General features: G+C 43.5%; 5 protein-coding genes across 12 annotated transcripts; 3 read left to right on the top strand and 2 right to left on the bottom strand.

Annotated features, from left to right (window-relative positions):
• Positions 1-633: 633 nt before the first annotated feature.
• On the bottom strand, positions 634-4,338 carry LOC122615571 (WD repeat domain phosphoinositide-interacting protein 2). 6 transcript variants are annotated; one of them, XM_043790559.1, is made up of 6 exons: positions 4,103-4,338; positions 3,717-3,814; positions 2,703-3,470; positions 1,867-2,025; positions 1,365-1,492; positions 634-1,283 (listed from the first exon to the last, which is right to left on the bottom strand). In XM_043790559.1, the coding sequence occupies exons 2-6, from the start codon at positions 3,785-3,787 to the stop codon at positions 1,066-1,068; spliced, it is 1,344 nt and encodes a 447-aa protein (XP_043646494.1). In that variant the 5' UTR covers positions 3,788-3,814; positions 4,103-4,338; the 3' UTR covers positions 634-1,065. The 6 variants fall into 6 exon arrangements, with proteins under 6 accessions (XP_043646494.1, XP_043646497.1, XP_043646496.1 ...); XM_043790562.1 differs by having other exon boundaries at positions 634-1,262; positions 4,103-4,336; XM_043790561.1 differs by having other exon boundaries at positions 1,867-2,010; positions 4,103-4,335.
• Positions 4,339-4,608: 270 nt separating this feature from the next.
• Positions 4,609-8,100, top strand: LOC122615570 (steroid hormone receptor ERR2). Of its 2 annotated transcripts, none has more exons than XM_043790558.1 (3): positions 4,609-5,108; positions 6,186-6,744; positions 6,801-8,100. In XM_043790558.1, the coding sequence occupies exons 2-3, from the start codon at positions 6,199-6,201 to the stop codon at positions 7,710-7,712; spliced, it is 1,458 nt and encodes a 485-aa protein (XP_043646493.1). In that variant the 5' UTR covers positions 4,609-5,108; positions 6,186-6,198; the 3' UTR covers positions 7,713-8,100. The 2 variants fall into 2 exon arrangements, with proteins under 2 accessions (XP_043646493.1, XP_043646492.1); XM_043790557.1 differs by lacking the exon at positions 4,609-5,108 and adding an exon at positions 5,623-5,725.
• Positions 8,101-8,236: 136 nt separating this feature from the next.
• Positions 8,237-10,306, bottom strand: LOC122615573 (UDP-glucuronic acid decarboxylase 1). Of its 2 annotated transcripts, none has more exons than XM_043790566.1 (3): positions 9,515-10,306; positions 9,278-9,459; positions 8,237-8,992 (listed from the first exon to the last, which is right to left on the bottom strand). In XM_043790566.1, the coding sequence occupies exons 1-3, from the start codon at positions 10,155-10,157 to the stop codon at positions 8,498-8,500; spliced, it is 1,320 nt and encodes a 439-aa protein (XP_043646501.1). In that variant the 5' UTR covers positions 10,158-10,306; the 3' UTR covers positions 8,237-8,497. The 2 variants fall into 2 exon arrangements, with proteins under 2 accessions (XP_043646501.1, XP_043646500.1); XM_043790565.1 differs by having other exon boundaries at positions 8,237-8,998; positions 9,515-10,296.
• A 431-nt stretch (positions 10,307-10,737) lies between these two features.
• Positions 10,738-12,511, top strand: LOC122617818 (probable G-protein coupled receptor Mth-like 7). Its single transcript, XM_043793807.1, has 6 exons — positions 10,738-11,217; positions 11,266-11,413; positions 11,515-11,691; positions 11,750-12,001; positions 12,071-12,245; positions 12,313-12,511. Exons 1-6 carry the CDS (start codon positions 10,738-10,740, stop codon positions 12,509-12,511), a joined length of 1,431 nt encoding a protein of 476 aa, XP_043649742.1.
• Positions 12,512-14,364: 1,853 nt separating this feature from the next.
• Positions 14,365-16,142, top strand: LOC122617850 (probable G-protein coupled receptor Mth-like 7). The gene is made up of 6 exons (XM_043793868.1): positions 14,365-14,844; positions 14,893-15,040; positions 15,143-15,319; positions 15,383-15,634; positions 15,704-15,878; positions 15,944-16,142. The coding sequence occupies exons 1-6, from the start codon at positions 14,365-14,367 to the stop codon at positions 16,140-16,142; spliced, it is 1,431 nt and encodes a 476-aa protein (XP_043649803.1).
• Positions 16,143-16,959: the final 817 nt, after the last annotated feature.

Genomic DNA, 16,959 nt, shown 5'->3' on the forward strand with positions numbered 1-16,959 from the left:
CGGACAGACGGACATGGCCAGTTCGACTCGGCTATTGATCCTGATCAAGAATATATATACTTTATATGGTCGGAAACGCTTCCTTCTGCCTGTTACATACTTTTCAACGAATCTAGTATACCCTTTTACTCTACGAGTAACGGGTATAAAAAGCGGAAGGGAGATATTTGACAACCTTATTACTTGCAACTTTCAGCAATAATCTCCATAATATACTTTTTTAAGCCGAAAATGCACCCACAAACAAATTTTAATTCAAATAATTTATTGAATACAATAAAGTAGCGTATGAGTTTCGTTTGTAAACTGTTTTCATTTTAAATATTAGGTTCTAAAATATTTGATTTGTACAAAATATATTCTATTCATATATGCCGAAAATTGTTCCTCCTTTGCACACTCCGATTTTTCGAATTTTTTTTTCACTCATCTTGTCGCTTGCTGAATGTTTAATTTTAAATTGAAGATTTTATATATGTATGTAGGTGTGGTGCATGTGCTTAATCCGAGATATTTCGATATGATCAAACAATATCTAGGCGAGAACTTTACATACAAATCGAGTTCGGTGGATTGTCAAGGGATGAGGGCGCGAGGACTGGTGAAATAAAAGTATAAGCGGGGAAATAAAACTAATTTGCAAAGGCCGTTTATTTTATATAAAAAGCTGGCAACTCAAATATCAAAGCGAATCTGTAAATCCGTTTAAATGATTAATTAACAACTAACTTAGAAGTGTATGACAAAAGCATTTCACATTCCAATGGCAGCGCCAGGAACGAGGGCTTAGAACTAAAAAAATGTTTTGGGTAGGGAGAGGCCGTACAAAGGAATATTGGCTGGTACAAAACGAGGAAGAATCATCGCTGACAATATTAAGAGCTAAATTAAGTCTATGACCTATTTATTTACTTAAATACGCTTGACGCCATAGAGCCACCGTCGTTAAATCATCATCACCGCCAAGCATCATTGCAATCACTTTAGCATCATCGTCCTTATTACTTTGAGGAGTGAGTTTCGTTTACCATCTCTGCATCTCTCGTTTTTGATCATTGTCCTTGTCTAAGCTGAGGAGGGTCCCACAGGATCGTCACCCTTCACGGCCGACGCATATGAGCCACTTGGTTTATCTCCACCACCGGAAACAGAAACAGCCGATTTGCCATCACTGCCACTTCCACCAGTGCCTGCTCCGACTGCACCAGCACTGCTCGGCGGAACTCCAGCTGCTCCGCCAATGCTCACGCCACTGTTCAGGCCTAGAGTTTGAGGTGAATCAACTAGAGAATTTGTTTCGATTGTGGGTTTGGTTGGGATGTGTGTAAGTGTGAAGTGTGTGCGAGAAGCGAACAGTTAAGCACCTTTGATATCCATGGCATAGTGATCCTCCAGCCGCAGGTCGTGCCTCTTAATTAGCTGACACTCTGCGCCCTCGACGGTGGGAATGGAATACACGTACAAGTACCCATCCTGCGAGGCGATCAGCAGTCTGCAAAGGCAACAGCATGAAGGGTTATATAGAACTTCATATTGAAGCGAGGATAATACATTTCCAGTTCAATTTGCATTTCACTTACAATTTAAGTTTTCTTTTATAGTTTAGTACATTTCAACAGGATACAGGAGCACATTTGGTTGAACACATGAGCGATCTCAAAGAAGATAAAGTAGGTAGAACAAATGCTTTCGCCGACTGCTTTTCGCAGAACAAGGGCATTGATTTCTTAAAGTCACAAACCCTACCTACAGTTATAAGCTTGAATAGAATTGAAATTTTTGGAATTCCTTCACAGCTAGGTAGAATTTTATGACAGTTTTTCTTTGCAAATTGAACTGAAGACAGAACGGCGATCCGAGACTCACCTCAGCTGCTTTTGTATCGTCGTAATGGCGCACATCCTGCGCACTCCCGCCTCCGGCAAAGTGACCGAGGCGAAGGCGCGGCCTTGGCTAAACACATCGGTCACCTGCGTGGGCAGGTAACTGGTGACCGTTTTGCTCAAGAATCTAAAAAACGAGTAACTTGCATGAGAGAGTAGATTTGGTGAGTGGTTGAGTTGTGGTTGTTGTTGTTGAGGTGGTTGGTTGGTACGTGTTTGGTGGATTCGCAAAATGAAAGAAAAGAAAAATAGATAAATGTCAAGTGCCACACGAGAAACAGGAGAAAAATCAAAAATTCATAAGTCCTACGCAAAAAAGATACTTTGATCTAGGCCCGTTTTCAAAATCGCTGTTTAAAAATATGGCAGATTTTCTGTATTGGCATTATAGGTCTCTTGCTTGACTTTACTATTTAGTTATAGAGACAAGGCTCTTTGTGTAAAGCGTATTCTTTTAAATAAGTTAGAAATGAGGGGACTAGTTTACATATGAATGGTGTGGTCAATTAGTGTGGTCAATGAAAATAATACTTGAAATGGATCCATAACGATTGCATACTACTATACCAAATGGGAAAAAACTTATTTGAATTTAACAAATGTGACATTCAATATATATATAAGAATTAGACGAAAGCCATAGATGATAGCGGATGGGTTTGGTTTCAAACAAAGGAGTCGGGAGGTTAAAGCGATTATGTACAGAACACCCACACCTTAATAGTTGACCAGTAGCCATAACTGCACCGAGCAGAAAGTACAACAATCTACAAGAGCTACACAACAGAAGTTGGTTTATCCGAATCCAACACCGCTTACCCCATCCAGTCGTCGCTCGACTGTTTTCCGCCATGGCCTTCGGCCGTTTCCGTGGCACTGCGATCGAGCCGGAAGATGTGCACCGTCTCAGTGTTGGAGCTGGACACCAGATATTCGGCGCACGTGCTAAACGACAGCGAAACGATGGACACACAGCGCTTTAGTCCCCGTCGCAGTTCAAACAGCCGACTGCCATCCTGGGAGCTGAAGACTCGGATCACCGTGCCGCGCTCACTGGCCGTGGCTATCTCCGTGCCCGAGGGACTAAAGGCCAAAGCCGCCAGAGGTGTGTCGTGTGCGGGAATCATGGTCTTGGCGTGCAAGTTGATGGCATCAAAGATTTGTACCTCTCCAGCAGTAACGCTACCCGGATAGGCCAGATAGCAGTGCTCTGAGGACGATGAGAGGGCGCAAAGACCCTGCGGATTGCACGGTGTATCGCGTATGGTGTGCACCACCTTCATGTCCTGGATGTTGTGGATGTACAATGACTCCTCCAGGCACACAATCAATCGCTCGCGATTAAGCTTCACCGCCAGTATTGTGTTTGCATACGAGTAGTTGCAGATCTCGCTCTGCTTCTTAAAGTGGCACACCTTGAGCTTGCGAGGAGCCCGCTGGGAAACTATAGCGACTAGGGAGCTCTCGAACAGACGCTCGATGAGGAACAACTCGTCGCTCTTCGTGTGGTAGATCTTGTCCAGGGTCGAGTCCACGGAGCCCAGGCTGTACAGGCTGTAGCCTCCACTGGTGGCCACGGCCAGCGATCTGAAAGGGTGGAAAATGTGAATGGGTGTGCCAATAATAGTTGCAGTACAAAAATTTAATTCGCTTCGAAGAAACTATGACTCATTCAGTAGTACAAGTTAATATAAATAATTAACTAACATTGCCTGATGCAGATAATTAATATTTGTAGAGATAATTATCTAATCAACATGAACCAAAGTAGAACAACTATCACTGTGCGTTTGAGTTGACTGTTCCCTTTAGCGAGTGTGGCCTGTAACTTACGTTATGTTCTGGTTGAAGTTGACGAACACTTCGCCTGCATCCACATCGGTGCGCCCAAGCAGGCTCATCATGGTTTCTGTGTGGGAGGGGCTGGGGTCCTGCAACAGATTGGGCGTAAATCGTTAGCTATCATGGTTGAATACTCGGCCAGAATAGTGGCCCGATCTCCCGATTTACCGATGGCGCATTACGGAATGGCGAATGGCGCAAACAAAGCGTGGGCCAAAGCAATAAATATACATATGTTAATAAATACAATAACAAACGCTGCACGAGTGTGTGTACACTTTTTGGGGCTGCTGATAAAAACAACAACAACAAACAAAACACACACACACACACGCTTGCGAAATGTACATACGTGACTGGGATTCGTTTATTTGTACCTTTTTTAACGGTTAAACCTCTGCCTCGGCCGTATTAATATTCGCAGGACACCGCTGTTGACTTGTGGTTGGCTGCAAGGCGTTTATTTAACTGAATCCACGTAATGTTTAATGATATTTGGATTTCTTGTCGCGCAATTGTTTTTGCTCTGTTTTGCACACACACGCACACACACCAGCTCCCACACAAAGACAAGTTGGACAGCAACAGAGCAGAGCGCACCAGGGAGTGCGAGTCGAAGGCAGAGTTGCATCGGCCAGTGCTGGAAAGGGCCGAGCCTATACCTGAGCTGGTTACACTGAGAAAATCATGCACTCCCGTTTAAGATTAACATTTACCATATAGCTACAAAATAATGATACTGACCGACATCTCCGTAGTGTGACTAATGTTGCACCTCGTAATAACAATAGAAGCTATTTTAAAGAGAGCAGATAGTGGCACGTTTAATAGTTCTTAAAAGGGAACCACCGAGTAGTAAGCACGAACCAGAATCGTTTGCATCCCTGGCTAGGTGTTCAGTGCTTTCCAGCCCTGGTCAGGTCTGGTTCACCAAAAAAGAAAATAAAATTACATTTTAATCTTTTCAATATGCAAATATCTGCGTGCAAACAAGCGAGAACCGAATGCACACACTAAAGAACCCCAGCATAATGTGACTTGTGTTCGCGCAAAGTGACGTTTCGTGCCTTGCCCGAGTGCCAAAACCAAATCCAAATCCAGACGCACAAAATCGATGCAGATGCTGTCTGCATCGCTCGCACATTATCATAGAAAGTGCAACTGAATTTAAATAAGTGAATAAAAACCGTAGCCGTGTAAATGGCCAATGAATAAACAATAAAGTCTCGAACATCGAAAAATGCAGACAAACGATAGCCGAAGCAATAACAAGGCGCTCAAATCGGACCAAAACAAGTACATGCAAACGGTCGAGGAGGCCGATTTGTATTGACGTTGTTAAAGTGAAGCTGATTACACAAAAGATCCTCAGAACGATTTTATGTAAGTATGTAAACAGAGGCGGACAGGCCCACCTTGGGCCCCAATCACAATCTCCTGGCTTCGGCTTCCCTTGGGCTGATAAGAGCTGAGTGCTTAGCGCTTCTTATCTTTCATCTGCAACCTGGCTGATGTCGCCCGCCGTCTTCTTACTACACCACTACTGCCCCCCATTGTCTTTGCCAGCGCGCGTTTTATACCCTGCCAAGGGGTCGTCCGTCTGCAGTACCCCACTCGTTGTTGGTACTGTACGATAGTAGGGATATATGACCATTTGAGCCTGCCTTAAAAGATGATGTGCATATATGCCACCATAGACTAAATATAGACTCGTGTTCAGTGCCTAGCTGATAATGCGGTCAAAGTGCGGGCATCCCAATTGGCTGCCAATGAGAAGGGTATTTAAGCTTCGCTTTCACCACTGTCCCTTTCCGATTTTAATTTACTTCGCTTTTGCCTAATCAATGTCAGCACTGTGCGTCGTGATTTGTAGTACCTTTAGCTGGAAGGTACTCCACGCACAGTACTGTTATCGCACTCCGGGTGCTCGGTTCGGTTTTACGCTCATTTCTGTCCCGTACTTTTCCACGACCACCGATGAAGTTCTACGCGGAAGAAGGGTACGCTACACATTTGTGGATCGGGGATTGCAGTCAAATTGCACTGGGCGGACCTCCGTTTGTTTTGGTTTTTGCGCGGCTTAATTACAATTACATTTTGCATTCATTAAGAATTCCGTGACCAGCTTTCGTGCGACTAGCCAGCACTGTGGGCTCCACTTGGAATGCTCATTCATAAGTCCAGATAACAATGTTGGCATGCTAAAGTACCTATTTTTAGAGGCAATGCTTACCACTGTGCAGTGCGTTCTATTTGACATTAAACTAAAGCGATCTTTATCGCGGTGATTTGGCAAAATTGAACGTTTTTCCCACATTTCAACTCTTTACTTCTTCATTCTTCATCGCTTTCTACTGAATTAAAGGTTTTCAATTATATTAAGTCTTTAATTTCCAAACCTTCATCTATATAAAAAACTGTTTAACATGAATGTATCAATTCATTTATTTCCTCGCTCAGCCAAGGCCCAAATATGTCTGACGGCGTCAGCATCTTGCACATTAAACAGGAGGTGGACACTCCATCGGCGTCCTGCTTCAGTCCCAGCTCCAAGTCAACGGCCACGCAGAGTGGCACAAACGGCCTGAAGTCCTCGCCATCGGTTTCGCCGGAAAGGCAACTCTGCAGTTCGACGACCTCCCTATCCTGCGATTTGCACAATGTATCCCTTAGCAATGATGGCGATAGTCTAAAGGGAAGTGGTACAAGTGGAGGCAATGGCGGAGGAGGAGGTGGTGGTACGAGTGTGGGAAATGCAAGCAATGCGAGTGCCGGAACAGAATCGGGATCTGTCAGGGATGAGCTTCGTCGATTGTGTTTGGTTTGTGGCGATGTGGCCAGTGGGTTTCACTATGGTGTGGCGAGCTGCGAGGCTTGCAAAGCGTTCTTTAAACGTACCATCCAAGGCAACATCGAATACACGTGTCCGGCGAACAACGAGTGCGAGATTAATAAACGGAGACGCAAGGCCTGCCAAGCGTGCCGATTCCAGAAGTGTCTACTAATGGGCATGCTTAAGGTAATTTCTTAGTCCAGAGTTGAAGTTCCTAAACGCTAATTGCTTTGCCTTTTCAGGAGGGTGTGCGATTGGATCGAGTTCGTGGAGGACGGCAGAAGTACCGGAGGAACCCTGTTTCAAACTCTTATCAGACTATGCAGCTGCTCTACCAGTCCAACACCACCTCGCTGTGCGATGTCAAGATCCTGGAGGTGCTCAACTCCTACGAGCCGGATGCTTTAAGCGTCCAAACGCCGTCGCCGCAAGTGCATACGACTAGCATTGCTAATGATGAAGCCTCATCCTCCTCGGGCAGCATAAAGCTAGAGTCCAGCGTTGCAGTCACGCCCAATGGGACTTGCATTTTCCAGAACAACAATAACAATGATCCCAATGAGATACTAAGCGTCCTAAGTGATATTTACGATAAGGAACTAGTCAGCGTCATTGGCTGGGCCAAGCAGATACCTGGCTTTATAGATCTGCCTCTTAACGACCAAATGAAGCTGCTCCAGGTGTCGTGGGCAGAGATCCTAACTCTCCAACTAACCTTCCGGTCCCTGCCGTTCAATGGCAAGCTATGCTTCGCCACGGATGTATGGATGGATGAACATTTGGCCAAGGAGTGCGGTTACACGGAGTTCTACTACCACTGCGTCCAGATTGCACAGCGCATGGAGAGAATATCGCCACGGAGGGAGGAGTACTACTTACTAAAGGCGCTCCTGCTGGCCAACTGCGACATCCTGCTGGATGATCAGAGTTCCCTGCGCGCATTTCGGGATACGATTCTCAATTCTCTAAACGATGTGGTCTACTTGCTGCGTCATTCGTCAGCTGTCTCACATCAGCAACAATTGCTGCTCCTGCTGCCTTCGCTGCGGCAGGCGGATGATATCCTGCGAAGATTTTGGCGGGGAATTGCACGCGATGAAGTCATTACCATGAAGAAACTGTTCCTCGAGATGCTCGAGCCGCTGGCCAGGTGAAATGGATTATGCGGGCGCCAAATCTAGTTGATCTAGCTGATAAGCACGGGTGCAAATATAGTCGTAGGTTGGATGTATACTTCAGTAGATTAAGCGTAGGATAAGCCATGTATATAGATAGTAAAATACTTGTTGGGTAAGATTAGTTCGCAGAGAAAAATATCTTTTTAATGATCTACCAACTGCAGCAACTGGAAAATCCTACTTATTTCTAGAATCTGGGACTGCTTACACTGGATAAAGGCGCAGATAGGTGCTATGTGTCTAAACTTTTGAGTCACAGTTCTTCAATAATTTGTTCAATTCTCACAATTCTGAAACGTGGGAATTTGTTGGCTCTTGTTAAATACGACAGTGGTTCTAATACAATGGATTATACTATTTCTTAGTGTCACGTAACCCATTCTGTTTCTATGTGGTACAATTGCGGTCAGAAAAATAGCACTTTACGTCCTTAAACCATACAAATTTCGTAACTGATGTTTCCTATTCCCTAGTTCCCAAGTTGTGAATTGATGTGTTTGTAACGTATTTGGATTTTCTATTAACTAAACAATTTCAAATTAGATTACCAAAATGTAGTGCTATACCGTTGATCGCATTTGTGTACCCCTTATCCCAGTTCCCTACATAGGTTGATATTTCGCAAAATTTCAAAAAATGAACCATAACAAAAGTTATTCCGTGGTCCTAAGGGCTTACAATTAGTGCTAACGATGGTCATATTTACATTTGCAGACTAGAGACGTTCCATCATCACCAATAAGAGCTAGACCCACTTAACGCTAAGGTGTATGTGTATCAAAGTACTTGTTGGAGCTTTCCTGAAAGCGATCGCTACGCGCCAATTCGTTGCGGAAGTAGGAGATGGTCCGCTGGAGTCCAGTTTCTAGGGGAACCTTTGGCTCCCAGTGGAGGAACTGCCGGGCACGAGTTATGTCAGGTTTTCTGCGCTGAGGATCATCCTCCATGGCCTTCGATTGCTTTATCACACTTGGCCCGCCGACCAGTTGCTTTATGATTTCGGCAAATTCGCCGATTGTCTGCTCTACGGGATTACCCAAATTCACCGGCTGTGTGTAGTTGGATGCCATTAGGGCTATCATTCCATCCACCAGATCCGAAACATACTGAAATGAGCGCGTTTGTTTGCCATTCCCATATACGGTAATGGTTTCATTCCTCAGCGCCTGGAGTATAAAGTTTGAGACTACTCGTCCATCGTTCATGTGCATCCTGGGTCCATATGTGTTGAAGATACGCGCCACTCGCACTTGCACCTTTTCCTGCCGATACAGATACAATTAAAGAGCAATCAGTTTAAGTGCCAGATTGCTGGCAAAGATTGAAAAATGTGGTCAGTGTTCGCGCTTGATAAACTTATCTCGAGACAGCCATTCGAGCGGAACATCAATTAGTGGCATTCCAATTGATTTAAATGAATGCTCAACTAGCCATCGAAACAGGAAAGTTCTGCCACATATCTGGATGCCAGCTAGTTAATGTTTTGTTTTCAATCTGACTTAGGAATTCTATTTCTTCATATATATTATTAAGGTTGTTACCTGCTTAGAATACGCATAGCTCAGCGTCTCCGAGACACGCTTTCCCTCGTCGTAACAGGCCCTTGGCCCAATGGGGTTTACATGGCCCCAGTACGTTTCCGGCTGCGGATGCACCGTGGGATCGCCGTACACTTCCGAAGTGCTGGCTATCAGAACCTTGGCCATCACGCGCTTGGCCAGGCCTTTAAAAGATATACACTTTACGTATAGTCCTTGATTAAGTTGATAATTATTTACCCAGCACATTGATGGTGCCCATGGTGTTAGTCTTGATGGTCTTTACGGGATTGTACATGTAGTGCGGGGGCGAGGCGGGTGATGCCAAGTGGTAGATCTCATCAATCTCGATGAAAAGCGGATTCACTATGTCGTGGTGGATGAGCTCGAAGTTCTCGTGTCCCAGCCAGTGTTCGACATTTCGCTTGCGTCCCGTAAAGAAATTGTCCACCACGATGACCTCGTGACCCTGGACCATCAGATCGTCGACCAGGTGGGAGCCAACGAAGCCCGCTCCTCCGGTAATTAAAATGCGCTTGCGATTCTTGTAGTTCAGGTATTTAACCTTCGGATACTTGCGCGGAGTACTGCTCTGAAGGCTATGTATTTGCTCCTCCAATCTGGCCAAATGCTCCCTTGTGCGCTGCAATTCGGCTTTTTGCTCCCGGATAAGAGAGCTCTGCTCCTCGTAGGCCATCTGAAGGCTCCTTTGCAGTGGACTCTCCGTAGGCGGCCACTTGGCCTGCACCTCCTCGCCGCCAGGAACGGAAACGGGGGGCTTGCCGCTTGGGGAATAACTGGCCATTCGGTACAGGTAGACCAGGAGCAGAAGGACCAGCGAGATGGCTGCTACGATCTTCAGGCGCTTCTTGGTGGCGGTCATCGTCGTTTGTGGATTGTGTGTTGCGGGGTTCCAGTGCTTATCAGCAACTGATATCGCCACATTGCATTCTCGTTCGGCTTTGGAAACTATATAAACAATACAATTGCGTTATCAGGAGGTGTCAGAGTGGCCAGGTGGCTCGAGCTAGAACACTTAGTAGAATAAAAGCCTAACGCCAGGGAAAAGCTCCCGCCTTAATTTAAAATTTACTACTAAAGCAACGACTACAGAACATTTCGACTTTGGATTACTCAAATATTCAATTTATTTCTATCCTGATGTTAAATAAGTATTCAAGTGAACTTTTATGTTCTCTTGAGTATATAACATACCGAACTTCAAATAAATGTCTAAATGTAATTGGTTATTGAAATTGAGTGATAATCTTAATCGACAAGTTCATTTTATGAGTATTTTTCTTTTTAACGATAAACAAGGGGTTTGATTCGGGTCAGCAGGGAATACTGTTTGAAGAATGTGATTGATTGCCCAAGCCAAGAAAGGTTATTTAATTCGCCAACCAAGAGCATCGATAAACAGTCGAGCAAAATTCTTTGTTGAAAACGTTGTAGGCTTCAACATGCGGCTTCCTTCAGAGATTTTCTGTACAGTTCTGCTTTTAATTTTTGCGAGGAACTCAAAGGCAGATATTCCAGACTGCAACTATTTCGACACGGTTGATATTTCAAACGTTGAAAGACAAAACGATTCGTATTTGTACGATGACATCCCAATTCCTGCCAACCTCACTGGAGACTACGAATACAAGATGGTTGCCCGATTACCTAAACCGGCTAAAAAGCATTTAAGGGCCTGCGTTTGCAAACTGCGGCCTTGCATTCGAATCTGCTGCCCAGCCAAGTACACTTTGGCCAACGGAAAGTGCGGTGATGGTCTCCAGGAGGAGCTCGCCCGGTTAGAATCCTATATTTACCTCACATCAGCCACGAACCTATCGACGAAGACACGAGTACCATTAACCGAGATGGCTATTATCAGAGATCAGTTCTTAGCTTGTGATGAAATGGAGCACGTCACGGATGAGTTTACCTACGTAGAGGTTTGTCATTCAGTACTTCAATAACTTGGCTTAACAGTTTTTTTTTAGGATGGATCGCTATATATCTCCGATGCCTGGAACTTGGAAAAACAAGACTACTGCCTGTATCCGTATCAGTTTAATTCGGACTTTCCAAACTCCATGTGGATAGTGGTGCACAACTGCAGAGCTAGAATTCTTCCTGGATACTTGGAAAGTAATGAAATTGATTAATATTTATGACATAGTTATAGACAGTCGGAAATAACTTTATTGGTTTGCAAATCTGGTGTACATTATTAATATTTTCTGTTGCAGTCCTTACCATATCACTGATATGCTTTATTCTGACAATCGCCGTATATCTATACATAGAGAAGCTGCGCAATGTGACTGGCAAGTGCATTATATGCTGCATGATTTCACTCTCTCTCCGGTATTTGATCTTTATACTAGATGATATGAAGGTATTGAACAGTATCTGCTCTTTAGCTGGTTAGTTATTAAATTCATCTTTCTGTAAAGATATCCCTGCAAATATAAAATCTCACAGGTTACAGCTCGTACTTTTTCTGGATGGCGTCCAGCATCTGGTTCTCCGTCATCAGCTATCAATTATGGAAACTCTTGACGTCGGTCAATCGAGCCGAATCTACTTATAGGTTCCAGCTGTACAGCGCCTTCGTCTGGACTATAGCCGCCGTCATGACAGGAAGTATTTATATGGTTAATCTGATGTGGGAAAACGATCTCAATAAGTGGAACTGGTTGCCTATGGTCGGTTTCACTTGTTGCGGGGTCAAAGGTAAACATGCAAAGCGACATCTTTAAAATCGTTACCAAGGTAACGTATTGCTTTACTATATTGGAACAGCTTGGAACTCATCCTCCTGGATCTACTCATCCGGGCCGTTGCTGGTCCTAAGCACTTTCAATATCGCCATGTTCACCCTGACTGTCATTTACATACGGAAAGTAAAGAGGGAAATAAAGAAGTTCGCACATGAGGAGGAGGGAAGGATGGGCTGCATCAACTTCGACAGCCAGACGTGAGTCTTAAGGGATAAGACCTTGGACCTTGGTAACCTAGTTATCCTTGCCGTTTTATCCACACAGCTACCTGCAGTTTCTGCGACTCTCCGTCGTGATGGGCCTGACTTGGATCGTATATGTCATTCCGGTTTCTTCGTGGTTCGGCATCGTCTGGGATCAGATCTTGGTGATAACCTACTATTATCACTGCGCGTTTGGAATAGTCATTTTCATTCTGCTTGTGCTGAAGCGCAGTACGTTAACTTTACTAATAAAGTCTTAAGTTTTTTGCCAATACCCGCGTATACTCTTTAATTATACCCGTTACTCGTAGAGTAAACGGGTATACTAGATTCGTTGAAAAGTATGTAACAGGCAGAAGGATCAATAGCCGAGTTGTCAGTCCGTCTGTCTGTCCGTCAGTATGAACGTCGAGATCTCAGGAACTACAAACTCTAGAAAGTTGAGATTAAGCATACAGATTCCAGAGACATAGACGCAGCGCAAGTTTGTCGATTCATGTTGCCACGCCCAAAAATCGCCCAAAACTGCAACGCCCACACTTTTAAAAAATGTTTTAATAATTTTTCCTTTTTGCATTAGTCTTGTAAATTTCTATCGATTTGCCAAAATAAACTTTTTGCCACGCCCACTATAACGCCCACAAACCGCCCAAAACTGCCACGCCCACACTTTTGAAAATGTTGATATTCTTTCAAAATTTTGTTAGTCTTGCAAATTTCTGTCGATTTGGTAAAAATCTTTTTGCCGCGCCCACTCTAACGCCCACAAACCGCCAAAAACTGTTAGTGTGGAAATTTCTCCTTTCCACTTCCACTAGCTGAGTAACGGGTATCAGATAGTCGGGGAACGTTCTCTCTTGTTTTTTTTTTCTGTTTTTCTTTTTTTTGTAATTTTTTGTAAGATTGGGGCTTTAAACTTTTGTATGTAACACATTAATTGTTTTCCTTGGGTATTTATTTTAAAACTAAAGCAAAGAAAGCCCAGCAGTAGCAGGTATTTAAAAGATTTTATATTGGTCAGCTGTTTTCTCATGTTTATATAAATGTTTACTTCCTCTGCGCTTCATGTAGTCTGCCTGAGAAAGAGAAGAACAGCTTGAACTGCCTTAACGTTTAAAGAGAGCTCATTTTGGCCTCTCTTTCGAGCCGCTCTTTACACTGCTACAAAGGCGAGATTTATCCCATTTATCCCAATCGGACACTTATCACTGCTGCATTCACTCTACTCTCCTGCTCTGCTTAACAAGCAGTCTACATGCGGGTGCGATGTAGGATAAGTTAACTTAATAGTTACATGTGTAAAATTTTAAAATTATGTTAGTAGCTGGTGTTGGTCTTAATTGTACATGTAGTGCGGGGGCGAGGCAGGCGATGCCAAGTGGTAGATCTCAGCGATCTCGATGAAAAGCGGATTCGCTATGTCGTGGTGGATAAGCTCGGGGAGCTTTCTGCTTGGGGAATGGCTGGCCATTCGATACAGGTAGACCAGGAGCCGAAGGACCAACGAGATGGCTGCTACGATCTTCAGGCGCTTCTTCGTGGCGGTCATAGTCGTTTATGGATTGTGTGTTGCGGGGTTCCAGTGCTTATCAGCAACTGATATCGCCACATTGCATTCTCGTTCGGCTTTGGAAACTATATAAACAATACAATTGCGTTATCAGGAGGTGTCAGAGTGGCCAGGTGGCTCGAGCTAGAACCCTTAGTAGAATAAAAGCCTAACGCCAGGGAAAAGCTCCCGCCTTAATTTAAAATTTACTACTAAAGCAACGACTACAGAACATTTCTACTTTGGATTAATCAAATATTCAATTTATTTCTATCCTGATGTTAAATATGTATTCAAGTGAACTTCTATGTTCCCTTGAGTATATAACATAACTAACCTCTAATAAATGTCTAAATGTAATTGGCTATTGAAATTGAGTGATAATCTTAATCGACAAGTTAATTTTATGAGTATTTTTCTTTTTAACGATAAACAAGGGGTTTGATTCGGGTCAGCAGGGAATACTGTTTGAAGAATGTGATTGTTTGCCCAAGCCAAGTAAGGCTATTTAATCCGCCAACCAAGAACATCGATCAACAGTTGAGCTAAGTTCTTAGTGGCAACATGCGGCTTCCTTCGGAGATTTTCTGTATAGTTCTGCTCTTAAATTTTGTGCGGAACTCAAAGGCAGATATTCCAGACTGCAACTACTTCGACACGGTCGATATTTCAAACGTTGAACGACAAAACGATTCGTATTTGTACGATGACATCCCAATTCCTGCCAGCCTCACTGGAGACTACGAATACAAGATGGTTGTCCGATTAACGATACCGGCTAAAAAGCATTTGAGGGCCTGCGTTTGCAAACTGCGGCCTTGCATTCGAATCTGCTGCCCAGCAAAGTACACTTTGGCCAACGGAAAGTGCGGTGATGGTCTCCAGGAGGAGCTCGCCCGGTTAAAATCCTATATTTACCTCACATCAGCCACGAACCTATCGACGAAGACACGAGTACCATTAACCGAGATGGCTATAATCAGAGATCAGTTCTTAGATTGTGATGAAATGGTGCACCTCACGGATGAGTTTACCTACGTAGAGGTTTGTCATTCAGTACTTCAATAACTTGGCTTAACAGTTTTTTTTTAGGATGGATCGCTATATATCTCCGATGCCTGGAACTTGGAAAAACAAGACTACTGCCTGTATCCGTATCAGTTTAATTCGGACTTTCCAAACTCCATGTGGATAGTGAACCACATCTGTATATCTAACATTTATCCTGGATCCTTGGAAAGTAATGAAATTGATTAATATTTATGACATAGTTATAGACAGTCGGAAATAACTTTATTGGTTTGCAAGTGTGGTGTTACATTATTGATATTTTCTCTTGCAGTCGGAACGATATCACTGATATGCTATATTCTGACAATCGCCGTATATCTATACATCAAGGAGCTGCGCAATGTGACTGGCAAGTGCATTATATGCTGCATGATTTCAAAGTTTATCCAGTATTTGATCATTATACTAAATCATATGAAGGTATTGAACAGTATCTGCTCTCTAGCTGGTTAGTTATTGAATTCATCTCCGGGTAAAAGATATCTCTGGAAATATAAAAGGCTTCTCGCAGGTTACAGCTTGTACCTTTTCTGCATGGCTTCCAGCATCTGGTTCTCCGTCACCAGCTACCAATTATGGAAACTCTTGACGTCGGTCAATCGAGCCGAATCTACTTATAGGTTCCAGCTGTACAGCGCCTTCGTCTGGACTACAGCCGCCGTCATGACAGGAAGTATTTATATGGTTAATCTGATGTGGGAAAACGATCTCAATAAGTGGAACTGGTTGCCTTTGGTCGGTTTCACTTATTGCTCGGTCAAAGGTAAACATGCAAAGCGACATCTTTAAAATCGTTACCAAGGTAACGTATTGCTTTACTATATTGGAACAGATTGGAACTCATCCTCCTGGATGTACTACACTGGGCCGTTGCTGGTCCTAAGCACTTTTAATATCGCCATGTTCACCCTGACTGTCATTTACATACGGAAAGTAAAGAGGGAAATAAAGAAGTTCGCACATGAGGAGGAGGGAAGGATAGGCTGCATCAACTTCGACAGCCAGACGTGAGTCATGCGTGATAAGTTTGGACCTTGGTAACCTAGTTATCCTTGCCGTATTATCAACACAGCTACCTGCAGTTTCTGCGACTCTCCGTCGTGATGGGCCTGACTTGGATCGTAGATGTCATTCGGTTTTCTGCGAGGTTCGAGTTCGTCTGGAAACAGATCATAATGATATCCGACTATTATAACTACGCGTTTGGAATAGTCATTTTCGTTGTGCTTGTGCTGAAACGCAGTACATTAACTTTACTGATAAAGTCTTAAGTTTTTTGCCAATACCCTCGTATACTCATTAATTTTAATAATTGATTTGCTGAAATTTCTTGAAAAGGAATATATTACAACTCAAGTATACGTATTTATCGCATTGAAAAAATAAATATAGTTTTAAAAGCAACGTAGTTCAAACTGCTAATTCACTTTGTTAGCCTTTGGTCACACTGATGCTCGAGCTAGTTTTCATTAGCTGAATAACATCGATAAGTATCGCGGAAAAACTATGTTACGGCGATACAGCACTCCTCCAAGACCAAGGTCTCCAAAATGTCCTGGTTAATTACTGCCCTCAACAAACTTTCCCTCTCCAACAAGGTTAAAATTTAATGACTTCTGACTTCTAGAACAAACCAGTTGGAGAAATATCTAACATGGTGGGCTTAATTAACATTATTACCATTCAAATAATGTGTCTACTTTTAGGTAGATAGGTCAACGAGAAGCTACCATATAAGATATACTAGTTAGGTTTTTTTCTTTAGACTTATATTTAATTACTGGATATCAATCTGCTGATTGATACCTTGCTGGGCCTCCAGTTGCAAGCGAGTTAACCTCGCATTCCAGTCACCCGCAACGATAGATTTTGCGCCATGTTATTCTAGAATGGACTCAAATTTGTCCGTAGTCCAAGCAAACCTCGGTGGACAAGAAACTTCGCCAAAATTGATTAGTCCGTGTGCCGTCTCAATGGAACCTTATAATTTGTACTTTATTGTAGGCAACAGGAGTCAGGGGGAAGTGAGCCAGGCTGGATTTTACAAGAATCGCGGCACCGCCTTTGGAGTCAACTGCGCTTGGAGCG

The sequence above is a fragment of the Drosophila teissieri genome, chromosome 3L (assembly GCF_016746235.2).
Source record: "Drosophila teissieri strain GT53w chromosome 3L, Prin_Dtei_1.1, whole genome shotgun sequence".
NCBI lineage: Eukaryota > Metazoa > Arthropoda > Insecta > Diptera > Drosophilidae > Drosophila > Drosophila teissieri.